General features: G+C 43.7%; 1 protein-coding gene across 1 annotated transcript; it reads right to left on the bottom strand.

Moving 5' to 3' along the window:
- Window positions 1–11,375: 11,375 nt before the first annotated feature.
- On the bottom strand, window positions 11,376–18,891 carry LOC120931031 (hepatitis A virus cellular receptor 1-like). Its single transcript, XM_040342154.1, has 2 exons — window positions 18,383–18,891; window positions 11,376–11,642 (listed from the first exon to the last, which is right to left on the bottom strand). The coding sequence occupies exons 1-2, from the start codon at window positions 18,851–18,853 to the stop codon at window positions 11,499–11,501; spliced, it is 615 nt and encodes a 204-aa protein (XP_040198088.1). The 5' UTR covers window positions 18,854–18,891; the 3' UTR covers window positions 11,376–11,498.
- Window positions 18,892–19,508: the final 617 nt, after the last annotated feature.

The raw sequence follows: 19,508 nt of genomic DNA, 5'->3' as shown, positions 1-19,508 counted from the left end.
GATATTGTCTCAATCCTCCAATCGGGGTGGGACGGGGGCCCTCATCAGGAATGCCTTCTGCTTTCATTGGACCTTCAGAAGGCCTTTGATTCCCTTTCATGACCCTACCTTTTTACAGTACTGAGACAATGGGGATTTGGCAAAACTTTTTTGGGGCTTTTCCGATCCGGAAGCTAGGATCAAGTTACAGGGGTACTACTCTGAACCCATTAAAAATCACCAGAGGGAAGAGACAAGGCTGTCCTCTATCCCCTCTGATCTTCACCATAGCGATTGAAACACTAGCCATCGCAATTAGAACAGACCACAACATTAAAGATATCAGCTGCGGACAAGCGGTCCACAAGTGCGCCTTGTTCGCTGATGATATCCTCCTTTTCATCACCTCCCCAACATAAATAAGCTCCTCGAGTCCTTTGGAAATATATCAGGGCTAAGGGTCAACATGACCGAATCTCAAGCATTAAATGTTTCCCTACAATCCACAATGGTTGATCAATTAAAACCCTCATTCAAATGCAATTGGAGTAACTCCTCGATGCGTTATTTGGGGATATACTTTACCCCCAAGATCGAACAATTATACAAGACGAATTTTCCTCCCATGTATCGCAAACTTGAGAATGACCTTCAAGCCTGGTCACACTATAAAATGTCATGGCTAGGTAAAATTCATTCAAAGAGCTATAGGCTTTCCCAAAGCGTTCTTTTTAGTCCTAAAACATGAGGGGGACTGGGTCTACCCAACCTGTTTAGATACTATCAAGCAGCTAGGCTAGCCCAACTCTCAATAATCTACTCTAAATACGAAAAACCTGACTGGATAAGTATAGAGAGGCAGGCGGTTCCTACACATACCCTAGACTACCTACTTTAGTGTCCCCGTAAATTCAGACGCTCGATCTTATCCCCTACGCTATCACAGTCACTGAAACTTTGGGACGACATGAAACATCTCACCTCACTGACATCAGATATAAAGCCATTAGCTCACATATTCCACAATCCACAGTTCAGTCCAGGCATGGCCATTAAAGTTTAGACACCTCCAAATCTTCCACTTCCTAACATCCTTATGGAAAAACAAACCCAAGCCCCCAGGGTTCACAAATTATGAATGCTGGTGTGGCCAGGGAATGGAACAAAAAGGGGGTATAACCATAATCTACTTGTCACTGTCAGAACCCACCTCCAAATTCCCTTATATGGAAGCATGGGAAAGAGACTTACAGGACACCTGGGATCTGGAGGACTTGCATAAAGCGGGAACAAGAGCGTTTAAAAGGTATTGTAAATGTATCATTAATAGAAGCTAATCTGAAGGTTTTGATGAGATGGTACTTGGTCCCCACCAGAATAGCAATGATGTACCCCTTGTGACAGGAAGTCTGTGGGTGTTGTCACAGATGGGAGATACATTTGTGCCTGGTTTAGACAATACACCAATTATTATTAGGCGTCGGCTGCAGAAAATAGCCAGAAACGGTTTAAGGGCGTTGGAAAACTTCAGCTGTTCAGAATGAGGCAATTAAGGCCTCTATAAGTAATCCAGAGGATTACCACTGAATTGCTGCATCCTGAGGCTTTCTGAGTAAAAGAGAGCAGTAGCTGAAAGTCTTCTGAGGAGGTGAGGTGGTAATTGATTTTTTTGTGTGACAAAAATCAAAAGACTATTGTTTTTCTGCTGTATGACCAGCAGTGTCTGCCCAGCACTAGGCTGTGCCAGGCTCCATAGATAGGTTCCTGTGTGGTGAAGATAGACGCCCCAAGTGGCCAGGGTTTATTTTATGTTTGATTTTGTTTTTGCTGTTTGGATGCTTGCACTTGTTTCCAGCAAGATGGAAGAATAAACCAAAAATCTCTGTTTTCAACCGTCTTTGACTGCCTGTCTGTATAAATTCAGTGTGTAGTGAACCCATCCAAGGGGTCACACATCCCGCTACCGAGCTAACCCCTTACACATGGTGGAGTGCCACGGGCAGTTAAAGTAAACCCAAAATGGAGGAGATACTGAAACATCTGGCTTTAGCAAATGCAAATCAACAACAAGCAAATGCAAATCAACAACAGACGAATGCAGGTTTGCAGCGGAGCCTTGCAGCTCAACAACAGGCTCACCAAGAGAGCATTGCAGCTCAACAACAGGCTCACCAAGAGAGCATTGCAGGCTTGGAACAAAGACACCAGCAGCAAATGGAGGCCATCGTGAAACAGCTTCAGAGACAGCAGACCGAGGCTGGGAGTCAGGCCAGTAACATACCGACTTTTCGGGTAAGACACTTATTGCCAAAGATGACTGCAGATGAGGACCCTGAGATGTTTTTGACCACGTTTGAGAGAGCAGCGGAAAGAGAGAGTTGGCCTAAAGACCAGTGGGCTGGACTAGTGGCCCCCCTATTATCTGGAGAAGCCCGAAAGGCATATTTTGATTTGGAGCTTGCAGACACAAAAAACTATGATCGATTAAAAGAGGAAATATTGGCAGGTTTCGATGTAACCCTGGATGTCCGTGCTCAGCGGGTCCACAATTGGAGTTATCAGCAGAGGAAGCCACCTCAGTCGCAGATGTATGACCTCATCCATTTGGCTAGAAAATGGCTGCAGCCAGAAACTCTGTCCGGACCAAAAATTTTGGAGCGAGTAGTCATGAACAAATTTCTTAGGTCTCTTCCTAACACCCTGCAGAAATGGGTGAACCATGGTGGTCCGGAAACCGCAGACAAACTGGTAGACCTGGTTGAAAGGTACCCAACAGAGAATTTGTCCTCCTCCACCAGAGACGTACAGACTTTTCACCCCAAGACCAGACCCTCCCCACCTATAGGTAAGACTGCATCAAGGGATGGGGGTGGAGAGAGGTACCAAGGAGCAACTAGAGGAATTATCGGGACTACTGATAATGTTTGGCGAGAGCGGCCTGGAAGACCCATCCCACAAGAGAGGACCAGAAGGTTGATTTGTTACCGTTGCCGGGAAGAGGGACATGTAGCAGCAGTTTGCCCAGCGGGTGATGAACCCATGCAGTGTGACTTTCTGACAGAGAGACGACAGTCCCTTTTTGCAACCACATGCACTGCAGTAAAGGGAAATGAGAAACCTTTATATAGAATGTGCTTAGATGGTAAAAATGTTGTGGTATTGTTGGATTCAGGTAGCCTGGTCACCTTAGTGAAAAGTGATCTAGTGGCGGGTAAAACCTTACATCCTAGGAAAATGGCTGTAGTTTGTGTACATGGGGACACTCGAGAATATCCGGTGACTACAGTTTCCTTTGAAACCTCCCTCGGTAACTTGTGTCACCAGGTGGGTTTAGTTCCCAAACTGCCACATGACGCCATTGTGGGACTGCCCAGATTCCCCAGTTGGTGGTTCTTCCGAGTCTGAACCATCTACTCCAGGAAACCAACAACTGTGAGGATTCTCCTGAGTTTCCATTCTCAGTATTAGCAGGGGAAACACCATTCCCTAGGGAGGAGCCTGCTACCTCAGAAGAGGAACAGATAGGGTTTGATGACCTCGAGGTGCACAGATTTTTTTTTGTCACTGAGCAATTGAGGGACCCCACATTGCTAAGAGCCCGGAGAATGTAGTGAAGATAGATGGGGAGTTAGTTAACCCTGACGAGAGGGTTGCCCTCCCTTACTTCATTATTGAAAGGGACCTGTTATATCGAGTGTCACAGAGGATAGAGGACACCATTGAGCAACTGGTAGTGCCTAAACCGTACCGCAAGATGGTTTTGGAACTGGCCCATGGGCACATTCTTGGGGGACATTTGGGAGCAGAAAAAACCCGGGAGAGGATCACCCAGAGGTTTTATTGGCCTGGGATCACTAAAGAAGTGGAATTGTACTGCTCTTCCTGTCCAGTGTGTCAGATTACTGCACCCATGCCACATTCCCGCAGTCCGTTGGTACCCCTGCCCATTATCGAGGTCCCTTTTGAGAGGATCGCCATGGACTTGGTTGGCCCCTTACTGAAGTCCACTAGAGGGCACCAGCACATCTTGGTAATAATGGACTATGCCACCCGGTACCCAGAAGCGATTCCTCTCCGAAACACCTCTGCTAAAACAATTGCCAAATAGTTATTTCAGGTTTTCAGCCGTGTGGGTCTTCCTAAGGAAATCCTAACTGACCAGGGAACCCCGTTTATGTCCAGGGTGACCAAAGAACTTTGTAAACTCCTGAAAGTGACCCAATTACGTACATCAGTATATCACCCTCAAACAGACGGGTTAGTGGAAAGGTTTAATAAAACCTTAAAACAAATGTTGAGGAAGGTGGTGGATAAAGACGGAAAGAATTGGGATTATCTGCTCCCTTATCTGATGTTTGCAATAAGAGAGGTTCCCCAATCGTCCACAGGATTCTCTCCGTTTGAGCTACTGTATGGGAGGCACCCCCGGGGCCTACTGGACATTGCCAGGGAAGCATGGGAGAGTGAGCGTTCCCCTCATCGAAGTGTGATTGAACATGTGGCCCAAATGCAAGATAGAATTGCCCAAGTGATGCCGATTGTGAAGGAACATTTAGCCCAAGCCCAATTGGCTCAACAAAGGATTTACAATCGTGGGGCCCAGGTCCGTTCCTTTGCACCTGGTGATATGGTGTTGGTGCTGGTCCCTACGGTCGTAAATTCCTAGCCAAATGGCAGGGTCCATATGAAGTGTTGGAAAAAATGGGAGTGGTGAATTATAAAATTAGCCAACCGGGAAGACGAAAACCCGAGCAACTCTATCACGTGAACTTGCTGAAACCATGGAAGGATAGAGAGTCCTTGGTCGCTAAGACTACCCGATTTTCTGCTTCATTTAATCTGGCTGTCCCTGAAGTTGGGATAGCGGAGACTCTATCCACAATTTAGCAACATGAGGTTAAAGAATTTGTGCTCCGTAATAAGGAGAAGTTTTCAGACCTGCCAAGTTGGGTCTCCGGAGTTGAACATGACATTATCACCACACCAGGGGATAAGGTCAAGTTAAAGCCTTATAGAATTCCAGAAGCCCGGCGAGAGGCAATTCGCCAGGAAGTAAAAAAATGCTTGAGCTGGGGGTGATAGAAGAGTCAAATAGTGATTGGTCCAGTCCCATTGTCTTAGTGCCCAAACCAGATGGAAGTTGGCGGTTTTGTAATGACTTTCACCGCCTTAATAAAATCACTAAGTTTGACACCTATCCTATGCCCCGCATAGATGAACTGATTGATCGCCTAGGCACTGCCCGGTACATGACAACGTTAGACCTGACCAAGGGTTATTGGCAAATTCCTCTCTCGGAGTCGGCCAGGGAAAAAACAGCATTTGTAACTCCAGACAGATCTTTCAAATATCGGAGGATGGCTTTTGGGTTACAAAATGCTCCTGCCACATTCCAACGCACCATGGATAAGACCCTTCGGCCTCATCGAGCCTATGCTGCTGTATACCTCAATGACGTTGTCATCCACAGTGAGGATTGGGAATCACACTTACCAAAAGTTCAGGCTGTGTTGGATTCCATCCGGGTTTACAGCCAATCCAAAAAAATTTACCCTTGGGCTAGAAGAGGTGAAGTATCTGGGGTATACCATTGGAAGAGGTCTAATCAAGACCCAAATAAACAAAGTTGAGGCTATTCAGGATTGGCCACGTCCCACCAACAAGAAACAGGTTCGTGCATTTTTAGGGATTGCGGGGTATTATCGCCTCTTTTATCCCCCATTTTGCCTCACAGGCTACTTCCCTGACCAATTTGACCAAAGGGAAGGAGTCTGTCATGACCAAATGAACTCCCGAAGCAGAAACAGCTTTTCAGGCTTTAAGTAGTCAGCCAGTTTTAAATTCGCCTGGATTTTTCACGGGACTTCATGGTTCAGACAGATGCGTCAAATGTGGGCTTAGGAGCTGTACTGTCTCAGATTATCAAGGGGGAGGAACACCCTGTTATGTACCTCAGCCGAAAGTTGAAGGCCCATGAGGAGAATTATGCCACCATTGAGAAAGAATGTTTGGCGGTGAAATGGGCTTTGGATTCTCTCCGGTACTACCTCGTGGGTAGACAGTTTGAACTGGTGATGGATCATGCCCCATTGAAGTGGATGGCACAGAACAAAGAGATCAATAGGAGAATAAATAGGTGGTTCCTGGCCCTCCAGGTATTTAGTTTTGTGGTAACGCATCGCCCCGGTGCTAAAATGGGGAATGCAGATGGGTTGTCCCGAGTGCATGCCTGCCTGGCAACCTGTGTCCCAACCCTAGGGTTGAAACAAGAGGGGGGGGTATGTGACAGGAAGTCAGGTAAATCTGTGGGTGTTGTCACAGACGGGAGATACATTTGTGCCTGGTTTAGACAATACACCAATTTTTATTAGGCGTAGGCTGCAGAAAATAGCCAGAAACGGTTTAAGGGCTATGGAAAACTTCAGCTGTTCAGAATGAGGCAATTAAGGCCTCTCTAAGTAATGCAGAGGATTACCACTGAATTGCTGCATCCTGAGGCTTTCTGAGTGAAAGAGAGCAGTAGCTGAAAGTCTTCTGAGGAGGTGAGGAGGTAATTGATTTTTCTGTGTGACAAAAATCAAAAGACTATTTTTTTTCTGCTGTATGACCAGCAGTGTCTGCCCAGCACTAGGCTATGTCAGGCTCCATAGATAGGTTCCTGTGTGGTGAAGATAGACGCCCCAAGTGGCCAGGGTTTATTTTATGTTTGATTTTGCTGTTTGGATGCTTGCACTTGTTTCCAGCAAGATGGAAGAATAAACCAAAAATCTTTGTTTTCAACCGTCTTTGACTGCCTGTCTGTATAAATACAGTGTGTAGTGAACCCATCCAAGGGGCTAACCCCTTGCACCCTCTACCTCATCTTTATGTTTTAGAGACTGTCAGGGTTCCATGTTGCACATTTGGTGGGACTGCCTGAAAACTAGAGGTTTCTGGAATAAGATGTTTTGTCTTCTCCGGAAAGTATCAGGAACCTCAGTAGTGAAATCTCCCCAAATAGCTCTGCTGAATGCCAGCATACCCAAAACCCCTAAATATACTCAAAAATGGATAGCTTTTATGCTTCTGGGAGCAAAAATTGTAATAGCCAAAGCATGGAAGCAACCAAAGGTTTATTTGGCGGCTGCCAAGAGAAAGATCTTGTGGATAATGTCCCAAGAGAAGTTGATCAGTACATGGGAACCCTGGGCTAAACACATGGGAATCTCCCTAATTTTGGGAGTAGAAGCGACATGATTATTCTCTCTAGTCCACAAACCGGCACTTTATATACCCTTCTTTATCCTCCCCCTTTCTTTCCTTTTTTCTCCTTTCCTTTTCTTTCTGGTTTATTATTGAAGTTGGAAAATAACGACATCATTTAACTCAATTGTTAGCTGTTAGAAGCCTCACCTTCATCAGTGTCACCCTGACAAGGGCTCTCAAACAGTTGAGGTAATCGCCTCTGGTAATCTCCAGAGGAGGTGTTTCGACAAGAGATATTTACCTGCTTCAAACCCGGGTCGCTCACGCAGCTCTGGAGACTGCTGTTATTCTTGAGCTCCAGGATCTACCCCATTAATAGTGGAGTACTACGCATTCCAACCAACTCAGTCGGTCCCAGGCACAGTGTGTACCAAAAAGGGGTGCCTGGACCGGCATCCAACTGTTGTGCACCTCACTGATTTACTTATTTACGTTGAACATTGTTATCCTGTGTATACAGAGGATGATTTATTGTTAAAAATTGGGAAAGCAACCGCGCTAATATATTAAATAGTGAACAATAAATGGTACTATGTGACAATCAAATGTGAAGAAGTGAAGCTGCACCTTACTGGATATATACAAACAGTGAAAACATAAGGAAAAAACAAGATGCGCTACACATAATAAAGTTGTGAACATGTGTCCAAAAACAAATGAAAATAAATCATCCGTGAATAATATGGGGAATATGAATGAACAGCAAATTCTTAGAAAAAATCCTTAATGGAAACAAAAAAAGTCCTTTCACCAGTGAATATGAAAAGAAAAGTCCATATTGATAAGTGACAATCCAAAAAGAAGAAGAGACCTCCACCAAACGAGTATTGAATCTGCTTACCAGATTCCCGGTGGTCTCTTAATTAAAAGAAGACCCCAGGTAGCATGAAGATTTTAAACTCTGCAGAGTCAAGGCTTGTAGGACAATCAGGACAACGATCTCGGTTGCACTCCCGTGTTAGAGGATACGGTGACCATACCACATAGAAAACATAGGAGGCCACTCCTGTTTTGGTGAAACAAAATGTATAGTCACAAGGACAAATAGAAAGGGTGAATCCACCTTGGTCTGATGCTGGAATTCCTGCTTTCAGTGCTGACGTAAATTCTATTCTGCTTTTTCCCTGGTTTCTGATCTTGATTCCTGTACTTGGCTCAGTGTCGAAAACTCCCTCTGTGTGACAATAGTCCGTAGCTTCAAAACTCCTTCTATGCTACCAGACGATCCCTGCTGCTTTTGTCACTCTCTTCTCCTGTAACTGATCTCCATGTGTTCATTAGAACTGATCTCCATGAACACATGGAGATCAGTTACAGGAGAAGAGAGTGACAAAAGCAGCAGGGATCGTCTGGTAGCATAGAAGGAGTTTTGAAGCTACGGACTATTGTCACACAGAGGGAGTTTTCGACACTGAACCAAGTACAGGAATCAAGATCAGAAACCAGGGAAAAAGCAGAATAGAATTTACGTCAGCACTGAAAGCAGGAATTCCAGCATCAGACCAAGGTGGATTCACCCTTTCTATTTGTCCTTGTGACTATACATTTTGTTTCACCAAAACAGGAGTGGCCTCCTATGTTTTCTATGTGGTATGGTCACCGTATCCTCTAACACGGGAGTGCAACCGAGATCGTTGTCCTGATTGTCCTACAAGCCTTGACTCTGCAGAGTTTAAAATCTTCATGCTACCTGGGGTCTTCTTTTAATTAAGAGACCACCGGGAATCTGGTAAGCAGATTCAATACTCGTTTGGTGGAGGTCTCTTCTTCTTTTTGGATTGTCACTTATCAATATGGACTTTTCTTTTCATATTCACTGGTGAAATGATTTATTGTTACATTAAAAAATTGTTACTTCAGTTGCACTGCTTTGTCAATTGTGTAGTATTCAGAATGGAACGCGTCAAGGAAGCCCACTCTCCCCCATTATATTCATCCTTACCCTGGAACCACTTCTGAGAACTATAAGAGCTAACTCAGATATCAGGGGTATCCGGGGTAAGGGGGATGAGTATAAGGTGGCAGCATATGCAGACGACCTACTGTTCTCGATCACTTCCCCAGTAACCTCATTACCATGTCTACTAGCGGAAATAAAAAAATATGGGGAAATGTCAAATTTCAAAGTGAACTATAACAAGTCAGAGGCTATGGGAGTGGAGGTAGATATTCGATTGCAGCAACAACTAGCAGTCAATTTCCCTTTTAGATGGACAGACTCCCACTTGGGATATCTGGGGACTAAGATCCCATGTAAGTTAAGCAGAGTTTTTGAACTAAACTTTGTACCCCTGATAAAACAAATTAAACTTGATCTGCAAAAATGGGATAAAGAGATCTTCTCATGGTTTGGCAGAATCAACATAATAAAAATGAATGTGATGCCAAGAATACTATATCTGTTCCAGACCTTACCCATAAAAATACCGTCGGGATTTCTGAGAGACTTGAGATCCAGGTTTATTAAGTTTATTTGGGCAGCAAAATCTCCGAGAGTGCGGAGAAATATATTGACTCTGCCAAAAGAAAGAGGGGGAGTGGGACTCCCAGATCCAATGGGTTATTATGACGCCTCACATCTAGCACGAATAGTGGATTGGTGTACACATCAGGAGGACAAACCATGGGTTAACTTGGAACGGGAGATTAGTAACATCCCCCTAGAAGGCATGGCGTGGATAGCTGAGATTAATATACCTCAGATTGCAAAAAAACACCCAATGATAAGTGCTACACTCAGTGTTATTAGAAGGATAGGGAAGAAAATAAAGCTGTTGAAATGTATCGGCCCAATGACACCCGTCTTGGGTAATCCAGGCTTTGAGCCAGGTCTAAAGGACCGATGTTTTAGTAATTTGAGAAGGAGAGGATTTAGTAGACTGACACATTTCATGATAGGTAACCATGTGATGAATAATGAGGAGATGGAGAAGGCATATGGGGAAGAACTAGACTTATGGAGACGAAATCAGCTCAGAACTTTCATAGGATCTCTGAAACTTCGAGGGGAAGAAATAGGGAGTCCATCGAAATTTGAAGAAATATGTTTAAAAAGAGAACCAATGAGACATATATTATCATATATGTATAATTTACTGATCGAGTCAGATGCACCAGAAGAACTTGTCTTTATACAGGCGTGGGAAAGAGATCTGGGTATAAAGTTCTCAGAGAAACAGAAAAATGACATATTCTTATTCACGCATAAGGCGTCAATAGCATCCAGATATCAGGAGGGGGGTTATAAAGTTTTGACAAGGTGGTATAGGACACCAACATTGTTAAATCGGATTTTCCCTCAAGTCTCAAACATTTGCTGGAGATGTCACAAAGAAGAAGGCACTATGGTACACATCTTTTGGGGTTGTCAAAAACTAAAAGAATTTTGGAAAATGGTCTCGGATACAACCCGTGAAATTACTGGGGTGAATCTCGGAGACAGACCATCAGCATTTCTATTATATGACATCCCACTATCTGTGGAAAAATATAAGCAGTCCCTGTTAAGGCATTTGATTACGGCAGCAAAGTCCTGTATACCAATATTATGGAAGAGTACAGCACTTCCAACAAGGACACAATGGCTTAGTAGAATAACAGAGATTCAGCTGATGGAAAATCTCACTATGGGGCTGAGGGAGCGAGAGGAGGAGTACCGAAGGACCTGGACTCCATATATTGAATATAGGGAACAGAATCCTTGAGGGGGGGAGAGGGGGAGGGGGGAGAGGAATAATCTTGTTTTTTTTTTTTCTTTCCTTGCGAGGGATTGGGGAGGGGAATGAGGGGGAAATATTACTCCCTTTGGGTGGAATGCTCCTCCGTTGGGCGAGGTCGGGGGAGGCAAGACCACGCAAGGGGTAGTATTGGTGTAAGGGAGAGTTGAGAGGGTGAAAACAAAGAAAGAAGAAAGGTATATAAGGACCAAGAGATGTTTAGTTGATGTGAAATATGGATGTTAAGGTATATATGATGCAGAAGAGATTGTTTTTTGATTGTGAAAAAAAATATACATAAAATAAAGAATTATAAAAAAAAAATTGTGTAGTGTGCCACAGAGTGAAATGGTGGCATTAAGCTGTATTGTATTGCTTTTCAATAAAACGTTTTAAAACTAAAAAAAAAAAAAAAAAAATCAAAACTGTCCACTTCATTGTCTGGCTGCAAATCAAATAGTCCCCTCCTATTACAAGCAGATTCCATTGATATTTAACTGCCATTGCCTCTGTACCCACTGGACATCCTGTGATTCTTTAGACATATTTTATCCTCCATTACACCCCTCCCCCAGTCTGTGCCCTCCATACCTCTTTGAATATCAGGTAAAGCTCTCTTTTTGGATCTTTCAGGGATAGCCGTGCGATGTCGTCATTACAAGATCCAGAAACCTCTGTGATTGGAGGCGATGGGAACGTGATCTGAAGAACACAACGAACATAAGGATCAATGTAAGATAGATTGGGGCAATGGCTTAAAACATTTTTTATTACATATAGCCTGACATTTGAAGTGAGGGGATTTATTGAAACCTAGCAGCAAAAGTAATTAACAGTTGATAATCTCTCTTTCTCTTTTTTTAATTCTTAATTTTTTTGATCAGTGCATGTCAGCATAAAAGTACAAGTCACATACAACACTTGCATCAGTACAGATGGAAAAAAAAAAAAAAACGATACAGGGATTAATGCACACCTTCAATAAAGACCTTGGGGCAGATCCACGTACATCGGCGCATATATAGACCGGTGTAGCGCATCTCATTTCCGTTACGCCGGCTCAACTTAGAGAGGCAAGTACCGTATCCTCATAGTATTTGCGCACAACATTGCGCCGGCGCAACGTAAATTTCGAGGCGTAAGCCGGCGTAATTGAAAGTGGGAAGGAAGTGTTCCATTGAAATGACCTGTGACCCATGCAAATGAAGGGCCGGCCGGACTGCGCATGCGCATGACGCGGACTATGTTCAGCGCCTCTCTGCGCATGCTCAGAACTCGGCCCGACGTAATCAGTGAGATGTGATATGATATTCCTATCGCACACGTTCCTGGAAAGTATGGCTCTTAAAATGGTGGGTGATTACCAGTTGGGTCCTGGAAACATCAAATGTACATACCCTGTTTCCCCAAAAATAAGACCCACCCCGAAAATAAGACCTAGCATTATTTTCCAGGAGGGCTGCAATATAAGCCTTACCCCAAAAATAAGCCCTAGTTTTAAAATGCTTTTAAAATCCTATAATTCACTCTATTACAGTAGTATATAATGTACAATGTGTGTGTGTTTCTGTAATATAATTGCGGGAGCTCCGGCGGGTCACAGAAGCACAGCGGCGCTATAACGAAGGTATTTGGCACAATTATATTACAGAAACACACACATTGTATATAATATAATACTCTAATAGAGTGGATTATAGGATTTTACAGGCATTTTATCTCAGTTTACACTGGGGATTCCTGTCAGGCAGGGAGAGAGAGGGGGGGTGAAGACAGCACATTACATGGTAAGACCTACCCCGAAAATAAGCCCTACTGTGTCTTTTATTGCCAAAATTAATATAAGACCCAGGCTTATTTTCAGGGAAACACGGTAGATGTTGCTTTTAATGGTAAAAAATTGAAACAGCGCTACAAGTCACAGCAGACAGTGGGGTGGATAGCTGACGCGTTTCGCAGCTATGACTAAGCGCTGATACCCCAGTGCGAAACGCATCAGCTATCCACCCCACTGTCTGCTGTGACTTTTAGTGCGGTTTCCATTTTTTACTATTAAAATCTACATTTTAAGAACTTCGTGGAAGTGCGGCTGTCCATTCTTTTTCTCCAGTCTTCGCTCCGTGCATTGCCTGCACCCACGCATCTGAGAGGACACTGATTGCGGAGTGCACTCACCTGGAGCGGCAGTTTCCCTTTTCTCATCAAGTGTACATATTCGCCAGCACACTATGGATCAACACTTTCGTCCAAAGGTTTATTTTATTGGCATCACTAGGCATGTGCAAAAGGGAAAAATTTGTTTCGTTTTAATTCGTTATTTAATTAATTTCATTAAGTTAGATTCGTTACATTTGTTAAATTCGTTTTCGGAATTAGTTCGTTTTCGACCGAATTTCGAAAAATCCGGTCGGATTCGAAAATATTTTGACCGGATTCGTTAATATTTCAATTGGATTCGAAAACAAATTCTATTTGAATCGAATTAGAAAACAATTCGATTCGAAAACAAATTCGAATGAAAATTGAAAGCAAATTTAAATCAAAATCTAAAAAATATAAATCGATTTCTAAAAAAGAATGCAATAAAATAGAATATAAAATAATAAAACAATAGAATAAAAATCAAAGAATAGTAAAGAACAGAATGGAATTTAATAGAATGTAATCAAATACAATAGAATATGACCTGGCTTCTCCTATCTATCTTCTATTTATCTTCCATTTTCTGAAATTCGATATTCATACAGAATGAACTCAAATTCAAATAGAAAAATATTAGAAGAGTAGAATAATAAAATATATATATATAATATATTTTATTCTACTCTATTCTAATATTTTTCTACTCGAATTTGAGTTCATTCTATATGAATTTCGAATTTCAGAAGATGGTTATATATATAAATGTAATTATATATATATATATATATATATATATATATATATAAAATTACATTTATATATATATAACCATCTTCTGAAATTCGAAATTCATATAGAATGAACTCAAATTCGAACAGAAAAATATTAGAATAGAGCAGAAAAAAAAAATTATATATATATATTTTATTCTACTCTTCTGATATTTTTCTATTCGAATTTGAGTTCATTCCGTATGAATATCGAATTTCAGAAAATGGAAGATAGATAGAAGATAGATAGAAGAAGCCAGGTCATATTCTATTGTATTTGATTACATTCTATTAAATTCCATTCTGTTCTTTACTATTCTTTGATTTTCATTCTATTGTTTTATTATTTTATATTCTATTTTATTGTATTCTTTTTTAGAAATTGATTTATATTTTTTAGATTTTGATTCAAATGCTTTCAATTTTCATTTGAATTTGTTTTCGAATCTAATTGTTTTCGAATTAGGCCTGGTACACACGATAGGATTGATCCGCGGATACGGTCCGCGGATAAATCCTGTGAGGATTTTGATCCGATGGAGTGTACACACCATCTGATCCAAATCCGCGCCGAATTCCCATCGCGGTGACGTGTCGAGCCGTCGCCGCAAAGATGACGCTGCGACGTGCGCGACGCTGTCACATAAGGATATCCACGCATGCGTCGAATCATTACGACGCATGCGAGGGATGGGTTCGGACGGATCGATCCGGTGAGTCTGTACAGACCACCGGATCGATCCGCTGGAGCCGATTCCAGCGGATAGATTTGTAAGCATGTCTTCAAATTTTTATCTGCTGGAATTCGGAAATATCTGAGGATAAATATCCGCTGGAACGTACACACCAGAGGATCTATCCGCTGAAAAAGAATCCGCTGAGATTTTTCAGCGGATGGATCCTCTCGTGTGTACGGGGCCTTACATTCGAATAGAATTTGTTTTCGAATTCGATCAATTTTCGTCCGCAGGTTTTCGATTCGAAAACGTTCGTTCGGATTCGGTTAATTCGTTCATATTACAATTTGGGAATTCGTATGCATACGAATGCCCGAATAATGAAAAATTCGTCCGAATTTCGATTCGGAAGGAAACAAAATGCACATGCCTAGGCATCACATGCCTGATGAAAGGGCCCTGCGAGGCTCTGAAACTTTGCACTTATTTCTGTGATGTGATCTCCCAATATAAGAAACCAATGGACGGAAGTGCTGATCCTGGGACATAAGACGGGACATTCTCAGAATATGTGGGGTAGCATATCCAGTCTAGTTTGGCATTGGCAGCAGGTGTTAGTACCCTGAGGAATCTGCTTATGGAGAAGGGTGTGTAAGAAGTTTGTATCTTTTCTCCTGGAATTTATTAGATAAGGATGTGCTATGGGAACAATGATATGGCCTTGTGAATTACAGTTCTGGAGAAGGTGTTTCAAAGCTCAGCTTCCCTACTAATGTGAGGTTAGTTTAGTTTAGTTTAATTTTCGGCTAGTATAGTCATCATTTGGGGCATTTAATAGTTTATATAATAGGGAAAGCACGTGTGGGATGTTTTCTGAGTCGTGCTATAGAGACTTGAAGGAGGTGAGAGGCCTACATAACTCTTTCGGTGGAGGTAAAGACCAGAGAAAGTGGCAGTTTAAATTGCATTTCCCAAATTAATTTAATGAGTTTGATTGTAAGTTGCACAGGTCAGTTCTGATTTTCTCTATTAAGGGATGAAAGTTAGCATTGTATAGATCAGAGGGGTCAGGTGTGATTTTGACTCCTAGGTGTTTAAAGCAGAGTTCCACCCATTTTTATACTTAGAGCCGGTTCACACAGGGGCGGCACGACTTCGGGGGCGACTCAGTCTGGCTACATGAAGACGACATCTAAGGCGACTTGCAAAATGACTTTTGTATAGAAGTCAATGCAGGTCGCCCCGAGTCGCCCCCGAAGTAGTACAAGAACCTTTTTCTAAGTAGGAGCGACTTGCGTCGCTCCTATTAGAAAGGTTCTATTCACTAGAATGGGACGCGGCCTGTCAGGCGGCTGCGTCGCCTGACGAGTCGCCCCAGTGTGAACCGGGTCTTACAGTCTATGGCAGGGGTCTCAAACTGGCAGCCCTCCAGCTGTTGCAAAACTACAAGTCCCTTCATGCCTCTGCCTGTGTGAGTCAAGCATGTAACTGTCAGCCTGGCAATGCCTCATGGGACTTGTAGTCTTGCAACATCTGGAGGGCTGCCAGTTTGAGACCCCTGGTCTATGGTATCCCCCTTGAGCATAATTTTCCCAGTGTAATTTTTTTTTATTTTTTCCGTGTGTAAATGCCTTTTTCAGCCACACTTCCGGCAGCCTCCCACCTAGGCGATTATGTCATTAGGCAATTCGCAAGGGCTCCTGGTATAGCATGTCATGTATCACAGGAGTCCCTGCGAATCACCTAGTGCATGGGTGCTCAACCTGTGGCTCTCCAGCTGTTGCAGAACTTCAAGTCCCATCATGCCTCTGCCTTTGGGAGTCATGCTTGTAACAGTCAGTAGCTTGCAATGCCTCATGGGAATTGTAGTTCTGAAACAGCTGGAGAGCCACAGGTTGAGCACCCATGACCTAGTGGCAAAATCTTTCCAGACAGGAAATGACGTGAACGGGAGGACTGGGAAGACATGATTTTATTTTATTTGTTTTTGTGGCTGGGGCTAGGACAACCTTCAAACCTATACCAGCTGTGTTTGTGGCCAAGAGGGCCGAGTGGGAGGGGCGTGATTTACATTTACAGGGCAGTGGTTGGGGCTAGGAGGGCCTTCAAAACTATACTAGCTGTGTTAGTAGATGGGATAACTGAACAGGTGGGGTGTGGTTTACAGGGCAATGGGTGGGGATAGGGCGGCCTTCAAAACTATACCAGCTGTGTTAGTAGACTGAATAGCTGAACAGGAGGGGCGTGGTTTACAGGGCAGTGGGTGGGGCTAGGAGAGCCTTCAAAACGGTACCAGCTGTGTTAGTAAACTGGATAGCTGAACGGTAGGGGTGTGGTTTTCAGGGAGGTGGGTGGGGCTAGGAGGGCCTTTAAAACTATACCAGCTGTGTTAGTAGACTTGATAGCTGAATGGGAGGGGTGTGGTTTAGAGGGCGGTGGGTCTAGGACAGCCTTGAAAACTACAGTATACCAGCTGTGTTGGTAGATGGGGTGGCTGATCGGGATGGGTGTGGCTTGCAAGACAGTGTGTGAGGCTAGAACAGACTTTGAAACTACACCAGCTGTGTTTGTGGACAAGAGGGCTGAGCTGGAGGGGAGTGGTTTACAGGTCAGTTGGTGGAGCCAAGGTGGGCCAGATAGTCTCAGCATCAGTCTCAGCATTAGAGCTATTCGCACTGCCTGTAAACAAGAGGAGGTAAATTAGCAAGAGAGGCTTGGTATACAAAGCGGTGGATAGGGCTAAGCCGGCCTTTAAAATGATACCAACTGTGTTTGTAAATGGGAGGGCTGACAGGTTTCTATAGCAATGGGGTTGGGACTTCCGCTGCCGCCGCCATTGCTATGGCAACCTTTTGGGAAGAGAGAAAGCCGCTCAGTGGCTTCACTGTGCAATCAGGAGATCGGAACCTGCATGAAACCTGCCTGTTGGGTAGCCAGCAGGCAGGTAAGTGGTAAGTGGTAAAGAGGGTCAACAATGCCCATCTGTAGCCTCACTGTGCCCACCTGTCTCATCAGTGCCCATCTGCAGCTTCATGTACCTTGTAGCATGCTGTACCTTGTTGCAGGTGTTCTGTCAAAAGTGCCAACTTCTCCCGCTGTGTTAACTGTAGTCAGCGGCCGTTACCAGGTGTACTGCGCATGTGTGAGCGCGTCCTTCGTTTAATGCACGATAATCCCCCATCACACCAAGAAGGACGTTCTCGTGGACGTGCTCGCACATGCGCAGTACACCCGGCAACGGCCGTCGACTACAGTTAACACAGCGGGAGACTCGAGTATAAGCCGAGGGGGGGGGGGGCTTTTTCAGCATAAAAAATGTGCTGACAAAGTCGGCTTATACTCAAGTATATACAGTATTTTATTGAATTTCTTGGAGAATACTATGTTGCTCCCCATCCTGCCAAGATCCAACAACAATCTCTTTCCTTTCTTTTGTACATTGAGTCCCTTCACATTAAACATAGTAAGTTTAACTGAGGACCTTTGAACGGATCTGGGGAGGTTCCTCATTCAGCGCACATCAGGGGTTGGGGGGGTTGGGGGTGATGTAGGCAAAGGAAAGAAACAAAGGAGAATGGAGAGTGAAAAGCATTGAGTGTACTCACCCCATTTAAATGGGGCAGAAAAGATTACACCTTAGGGTGTATACAAACTACACCCAGGGATGCTCAGGACCAACCTAGTCATGGGTGGACAATAAGACAAGATTATTTTTGCCTGCCCCTGATCTAAACCAGCCCTAACCTATGACTAGAATTTACATTCTTCACTGGCATTGACTTTCGAGCCTTTACAACTTCTAGATTATACTCAAAACTTCCAATAAATTGCTGATCTATAAGAAATAACTTACAGTTTCGATCTTGGGAAAGTGCACCATTACTTTGATGATTGCCTTTATTCTTAGACAGACTTCTCCTGCTAGGTTAACCACAATGTATTCCGTGGGTTTGGGTGGAGGAGAAGGTCGTTGTGTGGTACGATTGGTAGGTAGCACGGTGGTACGATGCGAGGTATGATCGGTGGGTAGCACAGTGGTACGATGTGTGGTGTTATCGGTGGGTAGCACAGTGGTACGATGTGTGGTGTGATCGGTGGGTAGCACAGTGGTACGATGTGTGGTGTTATCGGTGGGTAGCACAGTGGTACGATGTGTGGTGTGATCGGTGGGTAGCACAGCGGTACGATGTGTGGTGTGATCGGTGGATAGCACAGTGGTACGATGTGTGGTATGATCAGTGTGTAGCACAGTGGTACGATGTTTGGTGGGGTGTTCGGTCTTTTTTGGACAATGATCACACTGCGGAGTCGTTATATTCTGCATTGTAGTCGGTCTCGGTGTGACAGCTTGAGTGTCTCCGATGTTCTCTGCAATAAAAAGATGAGATGAAGACAGATGAGTGACATCTCAATGGCAGCTACAGCGAAGATTGGCTTTTGGTGAATAAATCAATAGATCTCTTTCCATTGAGGATAAACAATAATACGTTATCACCTCCCAGATTTTGAAATATTTTGTTGCCTTTTCTTTATTATAAATAGATTAGGGAAAGGTTGAAACCCCTGTTAGTTATTTCTTGCCGGTGTCCTAAATACACGTCTCACTTTACTTGCTGTCTCTGAGAAATGTCAGAGAGGGAAACTCTTTGCAAAATAAGGCATAATCCCCTTTAAGGCCCCGTACACACGTCCGAGAAACTCGACGGGCAAAACACATCGTTTTGCTTGTCGAGTTCCTTGTGAAGCCGCCGAGGATCTCGGCGAGCCAACTTTTCCCATTGACTAACAAGGAAATAGAGAACATGTTCTCTTTTTGGCCCGACGAGATCCTCGCCGGTTTCCTAGGCGAAAAGTGTACACACGACCAGTTTTCTCGGCAGAATACGTCTCCCATCGAGTTTCTTGCTGAATTCTGCCGAGAAAACCGGTCGTGTTTACGGGGCCTTAGAGAGAGTTGTCACCAGAAGAAATTTGGAAGA

The sequence above is a fragment of the Rana temporaria genome, chromosome 3, assembly GCF_905171775.1.
Source record: "Rana temporaria chromosome 3, aRanTem1.1, whole genome shotgun sequence".
NCBI lineage: Eukaryota > Metazoa > Chordata > Amphibia > Anura > Ranidae > Rana > Rana temporaria.
This window is presented reverse-complemented; position numbering and strand designations above follow the sequence as displayed.